The sequence below is a fragment of the Larimichthys crocea genome, chromosome XIII (genome assembly GCF_000972845.2).
Source record: "Larimichthys crocea isolate SSNF chromosome XIII, L_crocea_2.0, whole genome shotgun sequence".
Taxonomy (NCBI): Eukaryota; Metazoa; Chordata; class Actinopteri; family Sciaenidae; genus Larimichthys; species Larimichthys crocea.
The window spans coordinates 25,023,301-25,043,970 of NC_040023.1; the positions used below are offsets into that span (position 1 = coordinate 25,023,301).

At 43.0% G+C, this 20,670-nt stretch overlaps 1 protein-coding gene across 3 annotated transcripts in view; it reads right to left on the reverse strand.

The window, feature by feature from the left end:
* Positions 1 to 2,477: 2,477 nt before the first annotated feature.
* Positions 2,478 to 20,670, reverse strand: part of macf1b (microtubule actin crosslinking factor 1b) — a 27,019-nt gene continuing 8,826 nt past the window's right edge. Inside the window, exons 1-40 of one of the 3 annotated variants that reach the window (XM_027286333.1) lie at positions 19,740 to 20,492; positions 15,992 to 16,728; positions 15,759 to 15,815; positions 15,454 to 15,624; positions 14,656 to 14,822; positions 14,387 to 14,546; positions 14,191 to 14,275; positions 13,732 to 13,976; positions 13,424 to 13,543; positions 13,175 to 13,282; positions 12,855 to 13,073; positions 12,277 to 12,480; positions 11,960 to 12,191; positions 11,602 to 11,828; positions 11,385 to 11,507; positions 11,201 to 11,302; positions 10,686 to 10,787; positions 10,407 to 10,571; positions 10,106 to 10,261; positions 9,562 to 9,759; positions 9,227 to 9,355; positions 8,931 to 9,101; positions 8,688 to 8,843; positions 8,383 to 8,589; positions 8,162 to 8,281; positions 7,905 to 8,074; positions 7,646 to 7,805; positions 7,219 to 7,413; positions 6,847 to 6,972; positions 6,383 to 6,526; positions 5,990 to 6,178; positions 5,257 to 5,371; positions 4,968 to 5,134; positions 4,712 to 4,874; positions 4,350 to 4,504; positions 4,134 to 4,208; positions 3,783 to 3,900; positions 3,479 to 3,624; positions 3,200 to 3,320; positions 2,478 to 3,054 (exon numbers count right to left, since the gene is read on the reverse strand). In XM_027286333.1, the coding sequence (XP_027142134.1) occupies positions 3,029 to 3,054; positions 3,200 to 3,320; positions 3,479 to 3,624; positions 3,783 to 3,900; positions 4,134 to 4,208; positions 4,350 to 4,504; positions 4,712 to 4,874; positions 4,968 to 5,134; positions 5,257 to 5,371; positions 5,990 to 6,178; positions 6,383 to 6,526; positions 6,847 to 6,972; positions 7,219 to 7,413; positions 7,646 to 7,805; positions 7,905 to 8,074; positions 8,162 to 8,281; positions 8,383 to 8,589; positions 8,688 to 8,843; positions 8,931 to 9,101; positions 9,227 to 9,355; positions 9,562 to 9,759; positions 10,106 to 10,261; positions 10,407 to 10,571; positions 10,686 to 10,787; positions 11,201 to 11,302; positions 11,385 to 11,507; positions 11,602 to 11,828; positions 11,960 to 12,191; positions 12,277 to 12,480; positions 12,855 to 13,073; positions 13,175 to 13,282; positions 13,424 to 13,543; positions 13,732 to 13,976; positions 14,191 to 14,275; positions 14,387 to 14,546; positions 14,656 to 14,822; positions 15,454 to 15,624; positions 15,759 to 15,815; positions 15,992 to 16,648 (6,351 nt within the window). In that variant the 5' untranslated portion in view covers positions 16,649 to 16,728; positions 19,740 to 20,492 and the 3' untranslated portion in view covers positions 2,478 to 3,028. Of the gene's footprint in view, positions 3,055 to 3,199; positions 3,321 to 3,478; positions 3,625 to 3,782; positions 3,901 to 4,133; positions 4,209 to 4,349; positions 4,505 to 4,711; positions 4,875 to 4,967; positions 5,135 to 5,256; positions 5,372 to 5,989; positions 6,179 to 6,382; positions 6,527 to 6,846; positions 6,973 to 7,218; positions 7,414 to 7,645; positions 7,806 to 7,904; positions 8,075 to 8,161; positions 8,282 to 8,382; positions 8,590 to 8,687; positions 8,844 to 8,930; positions 9,102 to 9,226; positions 9,356 to 9,561; positions 9,760 to 10,105; positions 10,262 to 10,406; positions 10,572 to 10,685; positions 10,788 to 11,200; positions 11,303 to 11,384; positions 11,508 to 11,601; positions 11,829 to 11,959; positions 12,192 to 12,276; positions 12,481 to 12,854; positions 13,074 to 13,174; positions 13,283 to 13,423; positions 13,544 to 13,731; positions 13,977 to 14,178; positions 14,276 to 14,386; positions 14,547 to 14,655; positions 14,823 to 15,453; positions 15,625 to 15,758; positions 15,816 to 15,991; positions 16,729 to 19,521; positions 20,493 to 20,670 lie in introns of those variants that run through there. The other 2 variants (XM_019269173.2, XM_027286334.1) reach the window with 2 other exon arrangements.

Genomic DNA, 20,670 nt, shown 5'->3' on the forward strand with positions numbered 1-20,670 from the left:
CCATACTACTCACTTCAAATAAAGCCAAAATCAGATGATGTTTTTATGGTATGAAGAAACATGGGCTCCTCTGGGAGAATGGTGTTTATCCCTCCAGCAGAGATCATCAGACCTGGAGAATCTTTGCCAAAGTTGTGTTGAAGCTGTTCTGGCTAATTGATGAGGTCCAACACTTTACAAAACATTATGTTGCTCTTCTTTTTTTTAGAATGTGTATGAAGTGTTCAAACATACATACAGAATACATGTATTGTCTGGCTGTAGCATGATATGACTTCATACATTATAGGTGTGTGTATTTGTGAGCAAAAGACACTAATGTCCAATCACAGGACAGTGTTGTTTTGATTAAACCTCAGGACTGTACAGGGTCTCCTGTGACCTGCAGTCATGGTGAATGTTTGTGTAGAAGTACAATACTCTGCTTTCTTTCTCAAAACTGCTGTGCCCTCTGTTTGAACAAATATGTCTGTGTTTTTGGTACGACATGTACGGCACAAAGATTCACATGTTAGACATCAACAGGAGGGCAGCTGGAGCTGTGGAACCACAGATGAAATTTCACCTGACCTTTATCCTTATTTATTTTTCAGAATGTGTGCCACGATATATTATATATATATTTTGGCTAATTGCTATATCAACTTTAACATTTCATTAGGCTGCTGTTGTTACTGATGTATCTCAAAAGACAATGTGAAAACAATCTGTCACTCGTAGTGACAAACCTACAGAGAATATGACCTGAATTTCCAGTGCTTTAGCTTCTTGTTCAGCCGTCAGCTGCAACTTTACTGTTCTAGTTATGTCAGGACTCATTTTTGATCACAGCAGGCAGTTGTTTTCACTAAAAAGACACCTGCCCACAGATAGCGACCAGCTGATGAACATAATGGAGTGGTGTACAAACCAAAGGAGTTGGTGGAGACCAAAGACAGAGTTAGAAGAGATAAAGGATAAATTTTGGACTTACCTTCACCAGGTGACCAGAAACATGATGCCAAATGAATGACAATGTTGCTCTATAACTGCCGGATGAGTAAAGAAGCAACTGTTTTACTAAGAAATTTACCATCAGCTTAAAAGGTGACATGTCAAGTGTTATTAACAGCATAAGGAAATTCACATACATGATTATATTAGTTCACCAAACTAACCGAATACACATAGCGTGTTATAAATAAACTCGCCATTTGGCTTGTCAATCTGCAGAAAGCCTGTTTGTGTGATGATTTTATAGATTTTATTACAAAAAGCTTTATTTTTATACAAGTGGACATAAAATTATTAGTGACATTGATCTACAGTTTCTCTAAATTAGACATCAGAATGAGTGCTGGGTATAGAAACATTTACAGTACAGAAAGATTAGGGTGCATAGCAATAGAAGTGAAATCTGGCTATTGTATTTTTTTTACAGTACAGTAAATGTTTAACCTTCTCCAACATAAACACATTGAGGCCAACAGGAAAAGGTATTTTATCATGTAAAAACTTTTTTTTTTACTTTAAAAAATCCTGCATAGACCAAATGCAATTCGATACAGGAGCTACTGTCTTCAAGCTCAGGTAGATCTAGTACAAACATACACATACAAATACAGTAACTTTACACTGCTGATAGCATACTGTAAATAATGAAACCAGAGTGAAGGCTAGACACTGCAATGTTGCAGTAGACTGATGGTGGAGCTGCAGTTGGTTTTCTCTCAGGGTAAATGTATTTCAGTATTTCTTGCTGAAATAATTCATATTGGTATCTTCAGGATCATGAATAAACCCGAGGGTCTCTTACTTGTGTCTTTGAAAACAGAATCATAAAATCAAGAACAAAGGAAAGATTTCTGAATGATTGGAGGTCAGAGAAAAACTAACAACATCGAAAAACAAAAAAATAAAAATATACTGCTTTTGGTAAAAGACTCTGGAAAGGAAAACAAGGAAATTTTAGGTAGATTTCACTGAAAAAGACTACTCTGTTCAACCAGACATCACCTCCAGTGCATTCTCATGTAAAATGAATTCTTCAAACGCCAAATCTCCCCACTTATCTACAGTAGTTGGACACAGAAAAGTGCATTTTTATGAAAAGAATGTGCTAAACAAAACTTCCCCAGGATGTACAGTTATAAAGAAAAACAAAACATCTACATTTTCACAGTAATGTTCCATAGAAATACATATATCCAAAAGACAAAACCAATCCTGAGAAAATAATCTCTACAAATAAACAATGTCGTACTTCAGTGCATTGTTTGTTACACAATCTCCAGTGTTTAAAACATCCTTACAATAAAGAACAATAAAAAATACATAATTATCTGAAAACATGGTGTCAAAAAAGGTAAAAGACAAAAACAGTGTGGCCCTGCCAACAATGTCATCTTCATGGAATGAAATCAAAACAAAATATCACAAAGTTGAAGGACAGCATACTGTATCCTTCACATACTGTACTCGTGGTTTTGGTATATGTATTTTTTGGACACTAGTTGGGGCAGTCAGACAGTACAACACCTTTACATACCATGTATAATATGTCACCACATTACTGGCTGTGACATTATTCTCTCTCAGGTTCTGTTACCGTCTGACTTTGCTCATCATTACAACCAAAAAAGAACAACAAGCTGGAACAAAAACAAAATCTGATGTAAGCAAGGCTCTCAAGGCTATCATGCAATAAGCGTCCATGCAGAACTTTTCAATTCCTACTCTCTAACGCAATCAGATACTACTGTATGAAATGCAACAGGGGACAAGAACATCTTTGTCTTGCATCTGGACTAACCTCCACACCGAGAAGACATAATCTTCACGCAGATTTCTCAAAGACCCTTGAGCATGACTTCTAATCACCTTTGCTGACCTTTTTTCTGTCAGTGTCGCCTTTTCAGATGTGATGCATCGCTTTTTGGCCCCTCTATCACGTTACTTCTGCTTATCACTATGTTTCGGGGAGGGAGCCCCAAGGCTGTGTTTGGATTCAGCACTGTAGCATACACATGGTGCTCAGGGGTGGAGGTAATCATGTGGGTAACCTCTCAGCTTCATCTAAAGGGATGAAAACAGACAGAGTAGAGTTTTAACTTTATTTGCCCAATGGAAGAAAATGTCATTCTGAAGGCTTCATGATTTAGTACATTTCCATCAAAATAAGTGAGGCTAAGTGATGGTGAGGTGTAAGCGATTGGCTGACCTGATGGTGAGGGAGAATTGTCATCTCCTGTTGTGACAAACTGTAGATCAGACCCCAAAGCAGCGATGGAGCTCCTGGGACGAATGCAACGGTCACCTGAGAAACTTCTGCGGAGTAACGCCTAAAGCAAAACATTGATGAGTAAATAAAAAAGTTATATGCATGTAAAGATATACTTACTAACCAAAGGACACAATGGCATGCGTGGTCATGATATTTTGACATTTAACAAAAAACAGGATGTTGCTGCAGCCAGTTGTAACAGCAACTTTGTCTTGCCTTGCGTGTCATGGGGCTTGTGGGAGCGGAGGCACTGCTGTAGAGGCTGAGGCTTGAGTTGGACCTGCTGACAGTCAAACCCTTAGACGAGCTTCCTGCAGGAGACAAGTACTTCTCCTTGATCTTCAGGTTGGTTCTGCCTTTCACTGTTGGTTACACAGCAGGAGAATTTAACAGAACACAGTAAGAAAACATATAATTTATAGCAGCCGCTCCTCTAATGGCAGCCAGTAGATACTGTCTCCATAAGTAATTAATGCAAGTCACACCAGATGCTGAAGACATCCTAGAGTAAAGCACTGACCTCTGCAGGGGTCATTCTTGACCAGGAACTCATCCAGAGCAGTCCAACCTCCTCCCACTCTGACCATTAATGTGCTACGCAGGATACGAACCATCCGCAACTGCTGGGAATCTCCAAACTGCAGCAAAAAGACAAAATATGTATAGCAAGATATAGTTTTTCAAGCATTTCATTGATCCTGCATCTTCACACTGCATTTCCAAAATGTCATGATGTTTCTGTAGGCCAATGGTATATCATATATTTCTTCAAAACAAAGCAGAAATGTTAACCACATCACTTCCTGTGTAGAATCTAAAAGCAATAGCTGATTTCATATTTTTTTTATCACTCTCTATAAAAATGACTCACCCTGTATCTATTGGCACTTATTTGCTCCACTTGGAACCTCTTGGGACAGTTACACTGTGACACCTGTCGACTCACCTAAACAAGGCAAAGTAATGAGATGTCAGTGATGTCAGATGTCTGTCAGTAAGTATAACAGTAAGTGTCACAATAAATCAACCACTCAATGAGACATCAACCAATGAGACAAACTGAACTTGTTGTGTTTTCTGTTCATACCTCTTCGTTGATTTGATCTGCATCCAGTGTTTTCCTGTACGGATCTCTGCTCGGGTGAAGTGCACTGACAAACTCATAGTAGTCAATGAAGCCGTCACTGTTCATGTCGAAGATGTTTGCTACTGCATTCATCTCCAGAGAGTTGGTAGGAAATTCTACAACAGAGAGGTGAAGAGCCAAGTTTCTTTTACACTTTTCAAGTTTTGATATCCATACAAAGATATATTTTTGGTTTTATGGACCAAAAAACATGTTAATATAGTTTTACATCTCCTCTTTCACGTTCTACAACTTGCATAGTGTGGGTAAGCACACATTGTTTAAAATTGAAAATTGTCATGAACACCAAAACTGGGTCTCACTGGAAGCGAGGACATAATCAATGAACTCCTTCTGGCTGATGCGTCCGTCCTGGTCCCGGTCGATGCTGCGGAACACGTCTAAGATCCGTGACTTCAAATGACTAATCCACTGTATGTAACGCTTTCTCCAAATATTGAAGTCGAAATTTGCAAATTCTTCCATCTGTCCAGAAATGCAAAATATCACATGATTATTAAAGTAAAGTTTAGCTCAAAGGACTGTATTGATCAGCTGTAATTTTAAAAGTACAATCACCTCTTTGAGTGCTTGCTGGTGTTGTTCCAGATGTTTTTGTCTAGCCACAGCCAGGAGCCAAAGTTTCTGCCACTGACTGACCAGCTGACTGAGCTCCGGGGTCTGGGGGTCAAGGTGCTCCAGGGGAATGGGTACAGCAGGCTGCATCTTCATAGTGCTCCTCCTCTCTGTACAGAGAAACAGCAACACTGGCTTCAGCTTGGGCAAATCATTTCTTTTTACCCATCATTGGCTGTGAGACAGTCATCAAGGTGTCAATAATAACTATACTGTTTTTATGGTGGCTTACTTGTGATGGGCCGTTTGCTGGGGGAAAGTTGCTGTTTAGAAATGCTCTTGTGTTTGCAGGACTTTGTGGCAAGTTCTACCTCTGGAAACTTTTTATTCAACTCCTCCATAAATACCTGCAGAGAGGAATAATCAGTGATTATCTGGAAGAGCAAAGACACTTCTTAATGTTCTGTAAGTGGTCAAGCCGCTGGCTACACCAGGAGCCCAGAAACACTGCATATTGCCCGAAAGGCTGAACGATAGATGGATAGATAAGTTCCAAGATTGCAGTAAGCTTAACTACTATGAAAGCACGTAGTTGTAGTATTCTCTAGGCCACCAGAAGCAGCAAGATACCAACCCAGACTCTTTGACATTAGTTGTCATGCAATAAGTCTTGATGTTAATGAGAATATCAGCCCGCTATAACGAGGTGATCACCAGAAAACATCTGTTACTGGGAGGCCCCAGACTGGAAAGACCAGACATCCAACTGCCAGTAAACACAGCAGGTGGATTCAACAAACACATAATTCACACAGCAGGTTGTCACACACGACCTTTTGAATAAAGATTAAATAGACACCATGTCCGGAAACAGCAGATAAATTGCACTGTAGGTAGTCACTAAGGTGTGCAGCGGCAAGTGGTGTGTTTCAAAGACGCATCCCGACCATTCCCCAGTAAGCATTTAACAGAGAAGTTAATGAAACGGTATAGCAGGTAGCTCATAGAACAGATAAAAATATTACTGTGTGCTGCTCGATCAGTTCTTGGTTCTGCTCGGTGGTCTCAGCAGGAGGCTCTTGGTCTCTGAGGCTGAGAGCTTCCTCTGCTGAGGAGATCCAGTCCAGCAGCCTCTGGACTTCCTCTCTCTCTGCCTCCAGCGCTGCCAAGTTGGTCTGAATCTTTTGGCCCTGTTGCTGAGCCCAGGTCTGAACCTGATTTAGAAAACAAGGAGGGCGAGGGATTAACACATACAGTGTTGACAGTGTCTTAGAGTTTAGAAATAGCTCAAGATATTGAAACAGTGCCTCTGAAACACAATTATAACCATCATAATGACATTTATGTATTCATCGTGTATTTAGTCTCTGGGGTAAAAAAAAAAAGAAATTGCTTTTGCTCATCATGCTGATACGCACCTCCTCATAACGGGTCTTGGTTACACTGATCCAAGATTTTAGGGTGATTATGGAGTCCGGGTGACAGGAGGCCAGGATCTCTTCACCTAGACAATGGATGTTCTGTAGATCCATCGCCTGAGCCTGCAAGGCACCCATCGATTCCTTTACAGGGGCAGGAAAAAAGGATTTATTCAGCGATTTAACCATTGAAACACAATTTACATATGTAGTTTATTGCTATTTCCTTTTAGAGATGTGAGATGTTTGTGGTCGAACTAATAATCATAGCATCTGTCCTTTAACCAGTTGAATGGGTTCAAGCACAAATGTGAGTATCCCCCCTGCTGAACTACCCTTGATAATACTAAATCCTTATCGGCGACCAACTTGTTGTTTTGAAGCAGACCTTGACCTTTGACCTCCCCAGAAGCAGAAAAATGTATTTCCCTATGGGGAGAGATAGAGTATCATGTTATACTGACCATGTGTTGTCTGCGGAAAGCAAGCAGAGCCTCCTCCTCCTCTGGTATCACCCCATACTTCAGTATCCTCTCTGCCTCAGTGAGCCGTTCCATGAAAGAGTGGACAAGGCCATCAAACTTTTCAGCCTAAAGAGAACAAAGAAAGATTAAGATAAAGGCTGGTCTTTTTTATTAATAATCACAGCTTCTGTTTTTTTTTGCTTATGAATACAGCTTCCTGCAATCTGAATTTCATGTATGGGTTTCTTTTCATATAAGGAAATTTTGATTAAACTTAAAACTACTGTCCATGCAATGTATTGCATATTACCATCTTCAGTTCAAAACTTTAGGTATCATGATTAAAACTGCCTTATTATCTGTAGGAACTACCTGCTGGAGTGCAGCCTCCAGTCGGTCTTGCTTGCTGACTGACAGTTTGCACACAGCCTCCCAGCGGCCCTCCAGCTCATCCATCTGCTCCTGCAGCCAGTGAGCGTCAGCTGTGCTGCTCCTGGTCAGATCCCTCACAGAGCGCTTCAGGGTCCTAATGCATCCGGCTCGCTTCCCTAACTCCTTTTGGAAGGCCTAGAAGAAAGAAAATCCGCTGATGAAACTGCAGTTTCACTCTGAGGGTTGTGAAGAAACTAGCACAAAATATGCAAAGTCAGCAACTAAGATCAATAGTCCAATCAGACTCCATTGGAAACTTCATCGTGAGAGTGAGTTTACCAATCATTTACCCATCATTTGTGTTTCTATTGTGGTTTCTACCTGGGTTATTGAGGCCACACATTAAAATCCATGATAGTTGTTGTACCTTGTGTTTGTCTATCAGGTTGTGCACCATGTCTTTGTCTCCACCAACAGGAACATCCTCAGCTAGTTGGGGCTCCGCTCTGTACAGCCAGTCATTCAGGGCCTGGAGAGCATCGGTGAATCTACCTGAGAACAGCAGCGCTTCCTCCAGCTTGTGTTGTCTGAGAGAAGCAGACCAGAATTTTAGGTGAATTTCCCAGATCAGATTTTTATCAAGGCTTGGTAGACATTTAAATGTGTCCCTATCAGCTGTATCGTACCTCTCCATAGACTTGCCAGTGATGGTGTCCCACGTGTCTTTGAGTTCAGCCAGTAGATTTTCCAGATGTTGTCTATCGTGGCCGGTTTGAGCTCTTTCGTGAAGGCTACGTCCGTTCTTTGACGTAGCTTCGTACATGGGCCTCTTTGACCTCAGCAGTTTTTGGAATTCCTGATTAAAAAAGTAAGTCATGAGTGAAGATGTTCATAAATATGTGACATATAAACCAAGTTGTATCCATTGTGAGGTCTACTGCACCTTCTGCTCAGTCAGTTGTTGTTTAATCTCGTCGTGGGACACAGCAATCTCTTTGTGTGTATCTAATGTCTGTTCTACCTCCGTCATCCAGTCCACCAGCAGGCGCCATGATTCATTAAACTGAAACATGAGAAATAAAGACAGATATTACACAAAGGTTCCTCTTAAGTCAAACTTAAGGTGCACATAAGGTTTAAATGGGAGTTGATATCGTGGCATACCTGTTTGGCACTCTTTCTGACCTCCTCCAGCATCCTGCCTCTTTCTGACGTGCGCTGCTGTAGTTTTTTGTAGCGATCCTGGACAGCCATGATCAGGTTATGAATGACATCACAGTCTTCCTTCCTGCTCAGCTCTGTGAGTCTACGGGCTGTGTTTTCCACTGTGCTCTTCTTCTCACCGTGACCGTTCACCTCATTCAGCAGTGTCTGTACGAAAAGTATTTCATGAACCAAAAGTGATACTTTCAAATGTGTACGTGACTCTGGATGTGAAGCAGACAGACGGCAGGTATAAAAAGACTTACTCTGTGGTCCTGCAGCTGATTACAAACTGTGTCCAGAACAAAGCTGGGAGCAGGAAGAAGCCCAATAGACTCTTCACACTTGCTCATCTTAGTGAGAAGTTCCTGGACGTTACTGTGGAACTCCTTGGCCAGACTCAGTCCTTCTGTAAGCTTTGCCTGTGGGAACAGTAAATACTCAATACAATATAATCAAGCACTAAACTATAGATAAATTAGAAACATGACACTGAAGAGTTAAATAACCTTTCGCTCCTGGACTTTGCTGTAAACAGAAGCCCATTTCTGTTCAAGAATAGACAAGCTGTGTTCGGTGCTCGACCCCCGGACAACATTGCTGCTCTCCAGCATCCTGTAAATGGCATTCTTCACATCTGTGTAGGAGTGGAGCTTTGACTCCATCTCATTGCACAACTCCTTTGTGGGTGAAAGGTAGAAACACAGTCAGTTTGTAGGAAAGAAATTGTTTTCGACTGTGTTACAAGCTTTTCATTTCTTCCATATCTCTTTATTTTGACAGTTAAAAGTCTGGCTCGTTTTACCAAATGTGCATTCAGCCTTTCACTGGCAGAGTCCGGCATACTCCACATGGTTTTAGAAGAGGACAGCCTCATGTCTGTGTTCTCCAGCCACTGAAGGAGATCCTGAATCTCCATTGTCACATCTTGTACCTGCAGCACAAACAACAGAATGAACTCAAGAGGCCACAACATGCTTGAATGGTCACCTTTACAAATAACCACAAGAGGGCGCCATGATAAACTGTTAATGAAGAAGAACGTGTTAATTATGATGACTTTTACTATTTGTGCAGGTAACAAATGTTCTCTTCGACTTTTGTTGCAACAAAATAATAGATCTGTTTTTCTCTCTTCACCTGACTCAGTCTGTTCTCTAATTCCAGCTGTCTGCGTTCAGTCTCACAGCGGACAAACTCCCAGCTTTCATTGAGTTGCTCCAACCGAGACTGCAGACCATGCGGGCTGTCCCCGGACCCAACCTCCAGCAGCCCCCTGCCTGCCTGGTTCAGGGACTCCATCGTGCGGACATGGGACATGACATCATTGCGCAAGACCTTGGAGAGGGAAGAAGCATTCGAGGTCAGAGATTTATCGCGTCATCAACGTCTGTGTGACTGGAGGTGTGAGGAGCTCAGTGTATTTTGGTCTTAGTTGTGTCTGGCAGTATTGATGTCAGACAATTCTAGCAGTATGTTGCTCTGAAGTGATGGTGAAGTGTTCAAGGTTAAGTGTTATCTAGCAGATAAAGCAACAGCTCTGTGAGAAGGTTAACAGTTCCAGAGTTTTCTGATATCTTCAAATCCTGAAAGAGCTGTGTTACTATATACCACAGCTGTAAAAGAAATGGCTTGTTTTGACATGCTACTCACTATACATCATTGTATTTTGGACACAACCAACCTTGTGTTTGGCCAGCTCTATTTCACAGGCCTGCAGGTCGATGCTGATTGGCTGGCTGCCCTGTAGCTGTTCAGCGGTCCGGGAAAGCCATGTGTGCAGCTCATCCATTGTGTTTTGGAACTGACCCAGACCCAGCAGAGCACACTCCAGCTGATGCTGTTGGCAGCACAGAAAAAAAAGTCAAATATATAATTTTGTTTACAGTATATTCTGGCTGAATGTTTCTATGAGCCTGTGCATATAATGGATCACAGTTACGTTCTTATATTAATATTACATAACCATATCTACACATTCTCACCTGTCTGCCGACAGTCTCTGACTCCAGGCCATCCCAGCGCAGTCTGAAGTCACACAGCGGTGAGACGGAGCCTGGACGCTCCGAGCCCGGAGACAGCCGGCACACAAAGCGATGGTTCAGACTTTCTATCTCGATTTTCTTCTGGTAAAGTTCTCGCTTAAATTCCTGAAGAAAGAATAAAGACAGAATATATGTTTAATGTTAGATTAGCTATACTCATGACTGATATGTTTTATTACACATACTTATTGAGAAGAACTCACAAGCATATGAACTCACCTTAAGATCACATAGCTGCTCTTTGACTGATTCCAGGTCGGTTCCTACCATAAACTCTTCAGTCGATCTCAGCTCAGCTGACTTCAACCACTCAAAAAGACCCTGTTAGTGAGACAATAACAGTGATGAGAGCGTGCATTAAAGCACAATCAATTACATACTGTACAATCACTCGCAAGATGTTTTGTTCTCAACTGCCCAAAAAATCGAACCCTGCTGCTCTGTACAGTTGGATACATCTCACATAGTTTTCTTTTGAATCTGTCTCACACAGTTTGCACCATTAAACTCATTTGCCTTTGGCAGAGGACTGCACAGTCTGCCAGTCATTCATAAGTAAAGCTACAGGAGGTAAGAGTCTGAACTTTACAACTGCAACAGTATAAAAGAGCAGCTTTGTCTTTGGCAGGATGCCAAAACACTGCATGAGTTAGACAGTCTTGCCCAAAGTTGGATACGGCATACTGACCATGGAATATGTATTAGTATAGTATATACTTTATATAGGCGCACACCTGCATAGTGTCTTGATAATGTAGTGCCATCTGCAAGGACTCCTCCAGCTTTTTGTGACATTCGTTCCACAGTTTGCTCAAGTTGTTCCACGTGCAATACAGCTTTAAAATGACAAAAAGACGAGGTGATTAGCCAAGACGCCATTGTGCGTTAAAAAGGATTTTATTTAGATTTATTTCTTACTTCATCTAGGCTCTTTGTGACATCTGGTTTGTCTGTATCCCCACATGCTGACATCAGATCCATTCCCAAAACGCCAAGAGTGTCCAGATCTCCCTGTAAACTGTCAATATCCTCCCTGAGAGTCTTTAAATTGAAAGGATGGAAAAGGTTAGATAGTGTCTTATTTACAACAATGTGGTTTTCGCATGCATGATTTCTTAAGAGCTTCCAGACAAACCTGCATGGTTTCAAGGCTCTGGCGGATTGTTTCAGAGTCTCTACAACTCGCGTTGAGATCCAAAACTGCCTGCTGAGCATCACTGAGAGCAAGCGTGACATCACTGACATCGCTCCAGAACTTTAAGGCCAGATCCAAAAGTTTTAGGAGCCAGCTTTCCCTCTCCTGGGCCTGAGTATTCGTCTCATCCCACATCTGTAACAATCTTGAGACTCGCTCCTGGATTGCTACAATCACGAAGATATAACAGGAGTATTGCTTAGAACTGGCCCTTTTCCCACAGTACAGTAAATAACGTTGCTATTTGTGGCCCCTGTGTGTACGAAGACAGAGCTCTATACAAACAAGATCACATTACCTGTTCCAACAGATCCATCACCAGCTGCTTGGGTGTTGGCCAGCAGCTCATCTGCCTGTGTTTTGACACTGCCAAGGCCCAGCTCCAGCTTGGACAGCTCAGCCAGGGTGCGCTTGTTGTCCTGCAGCTGCTCCTGGATCCTTGGGGTGAGGCCTTGAAGAGAGCTGGGAGTCTGTAAGCGGCTGCGCAGGCGGTCAAGACTCTCTCTGATAAGCGTCATCCTCTCATTCAGCTACAAGAAAAGATATGAAGTTGGGCGCTTGTGTATTTGTGATATATCGCAAAGTGTAGGGCTGTTTATACATTTCAGTTCTTACCTGCGTGAATCGAGGCAAAGACTCTTCCAGCAGATTAGCGGTCTCCCTGACCCGATCTCTGATGGCACTATGCTGCGCCTCAGCCTCTGTAGCCTTTCGACAGAACTCATCTCCCTGAATGGGGTTCAGTTCTGACAAGCGTTTTGCTAGAGCACATAAGCGTACAATCAAGGGTCGGTGTTCTGCTATAGACTCCCTCAAACCCTGAGGAGAAGAGAGATCAAAAAAGAAAGGTTTAATAACAGTGTGAGCAGGAGACCTAACCCTAACCCTAACCCTTTTCAGAAAGAACCTGATTTTAGTTTTAATCCCTTAAACGGAAGGACAAGGTTGAAAGAAACCACACTGTCTCACTTTTCATGGCATACCTGACAAAACTGATATGCCATTATGGGAAAAGTTACCCTGTCAGGAAGTAGATTACATTAATGAACTGTGCTTGAACAGAACAGCTCAGTGGAAAATGGTGTCAGACTGCAAAGTATAAAAGGACTTCTTTGTTGAACTTGACAAAAAGGAGATGATAAAAAAAAAGGGAAATGCTGGCACTCTAATGTGGGGAGGCAGGTTTCTTCTACCTGTAAGAGGTCTTGTTGTTCCCGAAATGCCTCATAGCTAATTGTGCTCAGGGAGAGCTGGCCAATTAGGGTTTGAGTTTCTTCAAGCCAGGGCGAAACCTCAGCGAGGCCCTCTGAGAACTGGAGGAGGAGCGACTGAGCATGCTCAAGCTGCAGGACCACATGGGAATTGGTGGCTGAGGTGGTGTTGCATTGTTCCTGTAAGGCCTCTAAAGGGGTCTGCATGGAGAGGTGAGAGAGAGTAAAATGAAGGAATTAGACATTTGAACATGCTTTCAAATTAAAAGCACATTTATGGTCAAGTTAAATGAAATGAATACCCGTAAATCTCCTGTTTCTCCTTCATCACTGTATGTCAGCAAGATTTCAGAGATCTTCACCATCTTCTCTATATTGAACCTGTGTTGGAGAATCTCCACTGCCAAAATCTGTTCAGAAGATAATACATCAAACCAAATTCACTTACCAAGCATCATTTAAATTAATTCTAAAAACTCAAACATGTAATGTTTTTTATTCAAAGTTGGAAAATGGTGAGTTAATCAGTTATATTTGTATAATATCCCGACCTTCTGCTCATAGAGTTGTTCTGCTATGAGCTCGGGATCCAGATGAATGGTTTTCAGTTTTTCAAGACTCAGCGCCCTGTCTCTGAACCAAGCCATCTCCTTCACCACTGCCTGTTCCAGCTGATGACAACATACTGTATGTTAGCATAGCATCATTAACAACATAATTGAAACATGTTATTATTTCTGAGATCTAACAGCACATTCTGGCTCTAGTATCATTCTGGGTTATAAAATGAAGGCAAATAAAAGGATGAATGATGTCACAGATATGCAAGCGTGTGATTAGGATTGTGTGGGAACATTACCCTCTGCCTCTCAGCTGCACATAGTACTGCATCTCCAGCATGTGTCTGTGCTCCTGCTGCGCCCAGGAGCTCCCTCTCAATGCGGCCCAGCCACAGGTGGAGGTCCTCCTGGCTGGACGTACAGCGACTGGAGGCCTCCAGGGCCTGCTCCAGCCTCTGCAGCACGTCCAGGCTGCTTAGACTCAGCACAGAGCAACGGATACGCAGAGCATCCATCTTCTCCTGTACTTGCTGGGCTTCCTCCTCTGAAAAGAAAGGACAAATCACAAACACTGAGCATATCAGGACTCATATGGCTGATAAGACTGGTAAATAGAAGTGAATCACTATACCAGATATATGTTGGAAACAGACATTTTCATCACACGCCGCAAAAAACTATGCCAAAAGTATTAATATATCAATATATTTTCACATTTCATTTCACTAATAATTATCATTAGTTACCATTCTCTTCACCTGAAATTGCTTCCATCAGCTCATTTCCCGACTTTTGTATTTTCCCAAGATCAGCAGTTTTGACTTGAATTTCTTCGACAACAGCCTAAAAGAAAATGGAAATGTGTCAGAAACATAATTCCTTAAGCAAACAACACTACATCTACACTTTCACTATACTGTACAGACTGTAAATCATATGTGGTAGATTTCCAACCTTGGCCCTATCTGTGGCCTCTGAGAGATGCAACATCACCCTCTCTGCATTTCGTAGTTCAGCAAGGGTCTGTTCCACAGATATGAGCCATTGCTGCAAGCTGTCCACTCCTTCCTGAAAGAGCTGAGCCCTGGGAAGAATGAGCTCCAGACTCGCTCGCCTATCAACAACAAAATGTCCTCTGATTGTTACCATCGGTGAGCAAGATTTGTATCGTGCAGCGAGCCTTGCCAAATTAGAGTGCGGCATTGCACGGAAAAATAGCTGACCTTCGCTCTGCCTCTAGTTGTAAGGCTTCCCACTTCTGTTGGAGAGTGGAGAGCTTGACCTTTGCCTGCTCCCCCTCTTCTCCTGGGTGGGCCTCCATCAGCCGAGGACCCTCAAGCATCATGGAGTTCATACTACGCCTTCGGTCTGTTAGGAGGCGCTGCAAGAGCTGTAAAAGAACAGATAAAGCCATACTCCGTGTAATCAAAAAGGTTTAAATGTAGCAGTCTATAATCATTATCTTTATTTGTAGAAAGAGAAAAAAGAGTGGTGATAAATACTTCAAAGCCCCCGCTGAAACTTTTCAATCAAAAAAGTTCTCATCAACGCTACAGAAAATGTTTACCTTTGAGGTTTGAGGTTCAATTTGGGAGAAAAGGCACGGCTTGCAGTAAGAACTGACATTTATCAAGGCCCCATTCTTGTTTTCCTGCCTTTGTGTCAGAATTCTTGTCTCGTGTGTCAAGCTTACATTGTTAGGAGCCAGGCAGGTTTCACCTCATCCAAGGAGCTCACAATGGCTGTGATTACAGCTGAAAGGTGAGAGACTTCCCTACTTTTTTCATACCCCCAGGACATGTTCACAAAGACTAACTGAAGCTCATTGTGTCTATGAGCACCACCCATTCAACTCTGAATAGAACTGAATTTATATTATAAAGGAAGCAGTTGAGCATTTTCCCTGACCTCTGCACATCTTTCTATAGGTAAACCTTTCCGGCGTATTCCCCTTGCTATAGTACTTCAAAGATGTTTTTGGGGACAAGAAATGAGATGATGTGATGTTGGTGATAACAGACCTTTTGTTCTTGGAGCTGTGCTTTCACCACTTTGACCTCTGAGGATGGGGGTTTCTGATTGGCTGTGAGCTCCTCTATCTCACACACCCATGTGAGCAAAGCTTCCAGATTTTGGAGAAATGTCTCAGAATCTGTTGACACATCCCTTAGTGCCAAGGCAGATTTTGTTCCCTTGAGAAAGACCATGACAAAAAGTTAGCTGAAGTATGACTGAATGAAAATACTGAAGCGAATGATTCCAGGTGAGATACGATCAGCTTTACTGTTGTAACACAAGTCAAAAAGAGTTAAAGGTAAAAACATACCCTCCATCTATCCAGGCTGGAATCTTGGTCTGAACTTGAGTGTCCATCACTTTGGAGCTGTGAAAAGACAATCCACATGTTGTTTCAACTCATAAAATCACTGTTTTAAAGAAGGCCTTGCACAATGACAGACAAAACATGTTTATAAGCAAGTCTAGGCCAGAAGAGACGAGAAGAGGACAGAATGAAATGGAAGACAGTTGAGACTTTTGATTAAGTTTTTTTTTATCAACCTCAGCAAGTTCCTCTGCGACACCATTCAGGACTCTAACAGTTCTGGTGACTATGGGGTCTCCTCCCTTATCTCCAGATGGATACTCCGTCACTTCCACAATTTCCGTTACGATCGTCTCTGTCACCTCCGTCACCTCTGTAACCTCTCTTGATGCCAAAGTCTTCCAGGACCAGGGGCTTCCTTCTCTGGAGTCTCTCCTCTGGAAGCTAGCCCTCCTCTCTGCAGCACTCTTGTCTGGGTGAGCCAAGGGGGATCTGGCAAACTCGGGAGGTACTGTTCTCCTTGTTAGTGTCCCATTTCGGGATGTTTTTATTGGAGACGGAGTGCTGTGCCAGGCATTATCCAGAGTACTGGTGCTCCTGATTGTAGAGGCAGGAGAGCTGCGGAGGGGTTTGTCCGAAATGGGAGTATGAGTCCCTTCCTCTCTCTTATGATCAATTTCCTGCGGCTCCTTCTCGCTCTCCACCTCTCTTTCCTTGTTTGCATCCTCCCTTTCTTTGTCTTTGACATCCACTTCTGGCTTGGTGTCTCCATGTTGCTCCGGGAGCTGCCACTCTCTTCGACGTTGGTAGCACTCCTTCAAGAAGTCCTCATCTGACCTCACATGCTTGGACTTCTGGCCCAGGCAGCTGGGCCGGCTGATGAGGTTACCCATATTCCTTCAGCCCAGAGGCTAGTGAAGTAATAGGTGATGTAAGGCCCCTCGGCCATGCATGCGGAAGATCCTTCAGCTACCTAAAATAAGACAAGGGGTCTCTGGGTCATCATGCAGTATACAAATGCTCATGCAAATCAACAAAACATATACCACTGCTCTTCTTTTTTTAAAAGCATGCTTGCCTTAAAGTCACTGAGTACTGCTTGCCACTGCTACATCTTCAGAAGACTGCTATGAGACCAAATTAAACCAGTGTTGCTAAATTTCTGTGCCAACATTGCCCTTTTCTTGGCACTGAGGGAACAGAGGGAACTACAGCAGAGATACTTGGCCTGGATACTCCCTTTCTCTTTGTCTTTCTTTAGACCACATACACACATGCTCCCCATCTATCTCACATCACCAACTGAAATATTCTAAGCTAAGAAATTAATGTGACAGGCTTGTCGAGGATCCCACTGTTGAGCCTGGCACAGAGAAGCGGTGGCTAGCGGCCAGCTCTTTCTCTAGCTCAGCCTGGACCAGTCCTGGGAAACCCGCTAAGGATTTGATCAAATATGACAGCCATAAAAACACAGACATCGCCTCATTTCTCTCGATGACAATAAAAGAGGGGCGTACTAGGAACACAGAGTGGAGGGCAGTTAGGAAGACATACGGTATGTGCAGTAAAAAAAAAAAATGTTTTTATGTGTGTTTCCATAATGATCACCAAGTGGAGATTGTAGGATCTCACTACTACAATTCTGGATCCAAGAGTGAGCAACATCGTGTTTGACCAAAGCCAAACAGTACAGGAAAGACACTGGCAGTGACAGTTTCAAACTGTGTCAGCCCGTCTGCTTCCTCCTCAGCTGAGTGCCTTTATTTTTTTGACAGAAGGGTTAAAGGTGAATGTTATTATTTTGGTCTAGAGGAGCTGAGGTGAACCCATAAGGAGATCGCAGGGATGGTTCCTGTCGAGGCCGGGTGCTCCCTCTGAGGCGGGGTTGGACCAGCCCATTCAGAATTACGCAGGTCACCTCAGGTCATGCTTGGTGACTTAAGCTGTGTGTATGTGTAGGGGGGGGGGGCAATATGGGTCATTAAAGGGGGAACTGGGATGTTGCTTCTACAAATACCGAGAACAGGTGTATTTATAGTGTATGTTGCTGTTACAGTCAGCTGTACTGCTGTAGTCAGACAAATTTATGCTGAATACGCAGCTCTTTTATCTTTGCCAGAGGTTAGACAAAGAAAGTCTGGAGCCAAAGATAACTTCACATTGTGCTACTGTCAATATTGACCCTGATATCTAAATCAAATCTCATTTGTGTGTGAAAGTAATTATAATTAAGATATATCACAGCCTTTAACTAAATGAGAACCTTAAAATGACCTACTTTGATATGATGCCTCCATGTGCATTAGACTTGTAATGTAAGTAAGTAATCATGTGCTGAGCAGATGATGCAGTCAAGGGATCCACGGGGGACAACACAGTCAGATCAGAGAGTGGTGCCCAGACAAAGCCCCGGCCTCTCGATCAATGATTACCCAGTTAGCTCAGATCACTGCCCAGCGGTCTCATGAGGAGGGCAGAGAGAGTGCCTGTGGCCGTGTTCACATGGGTTAACAATTCAAGAGAGAGGGTGTGCCGTGTCTGGTTACTGTGCCGCATGTGTGGTCGTTTGCTAAATTACACGCTTGCCTCTACAGTGATCTCACAGCAATGTATGTGAGGATATGCTGAGTAGTCTCATTAGAGAGCACATGGTGCACTAATAAGAGGATGTCTTAAAAAATCTAAAATGCAAATGTCTTGTTTTATTATGTCTGCTGTAGACTGGGCCACTCAGAGAAAGATATATAGCATACTTTGAATAAAAAAGGCAATGTAATCATTTTATAGGGAGCTCTTAGCCCTCATATGAAAGAATACAACCATGCCATGACCTAAATAATTCTGCAATCAAAGCAAACCAGGGAAATCTTCCAAAAATGCCTCAAGCCCCTATCTAACATGTGCCTCTCGCTTTCTAGCATAATGATACTAGTAGAACCACTCCACCATTTAACTCTTATTGCGGATGACCTAACCATCCCATCACTTAACCTATTTTGAAATGGCCCTTAATCTAGCCCAACCCTTTCTCTGCTCTCAACGGTGATTTATGATACATGACTGCAGTCCATTTCCTGATGAATTTGATTACAACCATGGTCTGGGGGCTTCTCCATGGTATGGCAACAAAAATATGAAAAAAATAAATCTTAATCTTATCGTTCAGAAAAAAAAAAGCAAATGAACGAGTTCCGAATTTTTCATGCCTAATTCTTTAAAATCTAAACATGGGGAAACGTGTGTATGTTTATATATTTGAATGTTTTGAGCAGCACCACGTTTCTCAAATGACTATACAAAAGATGAAGTGCTCGTTGCTCTTATTTACTGCATCGATTGACCCATTTACCTGATTCGAGAATTGTATGGGCGGGTTTGCAATTAGTAGAAGAACAATAATCGTCAATCACAACAGTAGAGCCCCATACTGTCGTGTCACTGTTGTGTGTCTGCCTCTGTTAAGGGAGGTCCTGAAGTAGTAATCATGGTAGTGGTCCCTAATCAAGGATGGCAGCTGTGCATTCACCCATGAGACTCATAACATTTTAGGGTGGATATTGTACAAGGTCATACGTGCATCTTAGAGACAGCCCTTGAAACATGCAACACAAAGATCCTGTAATCAAATGTCAGCATGGGTTTGGCTACATCAATAGTTACTGAAAATATCCATGCCTAGGTTTGACAAAATGTTGATTAGAACTGAGAATCCTTTCATTAAATCCAAGCAGCTAAGAAGCTGAAGAAAGAACTAAAATATACTTACATCAGAATGATCCATTCACACTGATTTCATTGCCTGAGCTGCACTTGTACGTTTCACTTGGTTAGAATAAGTAAAGAATATCCCACGGTCACAACTCCTTCACTGTCACATGGCTCCCTCAATCACAGACCAGCAAAGTCCAAAACCAAACTCTCCCTGAGCCAATCCTGTGCTACTGGCAGTTTTGGCGGTTTGAAGCTTACGTGAACCACACTTACCCTGAAGCACAGTTGAGCCCAAACAGCATGAGTAAAGGAATCCAGCTAGTCCTCAATCACCATTCAAAAAGGAGAGAAAGGGGGAGAAAAAAAAATCCAGCTTTGTTTGAGCATCCTTTGAACGGCCTCCAGGCTCCAACATCCCAAACTGAAGGCTCCTCCTAACACACACACACACACACACACAAACACACTCAATCAAGTCCACTCATTCACACATGCCCACATACAAACACACTTTCTAAACACACTCACACATGCCCTGATAACTCATGCTTTTCCGTTGCCCACAGTCACAGGCAAACAATGTCCTCCTCTCCCCTCGCAGTGCACCCCTCCCCTCCCCTCACTTCTCCTCCCACCAGCTCTGCTCCTCTCCCTTTCTTCTTTGTTGTGGGAGCTGTGATAGAGGAATTCCTTCCTTGTTAACGCCACCGATGGGATAGTGCGCCCAGATGGAGACAATGTATTCCAACGGCTCAGTTGAACTCCCACAGTTCCCAGCCAAGAGCAGTTTTCACATGGAGGTCAGATTGTGCCAGTTCCACGCAACAACAAGGCGGTGGCATTCTCACCAGCGCTGCGGCTGCTCAGGTTGCTCCTGTACCAGGCAGCTAGGCGGCAAAGTTCCCCCTTTACCTACCCCAGGCTTTTCTCTCTCACTCTCTCCCCCTTCTCATCCAATAAAGCCCCTCCTCTGGGCCTGACTGTGGCTCAGAAACTCCATGCTGCTCCTGCTTGAAAAATGGCATGGGTGGGGGGCAAAAAAAAAAAGGAGACTTTTCTAAAGACCCCTGGGCCGCCCTCAGAACATTCACATGTTAAGTGACAGCTGCCTCAGACCATTCCCTCTCTCTCGATGGCGAGGGAGAGAAGTGCAGGCTACAAAAGAAGGGACCCACACCCACCCTGCTACCCACCCACTCACCCA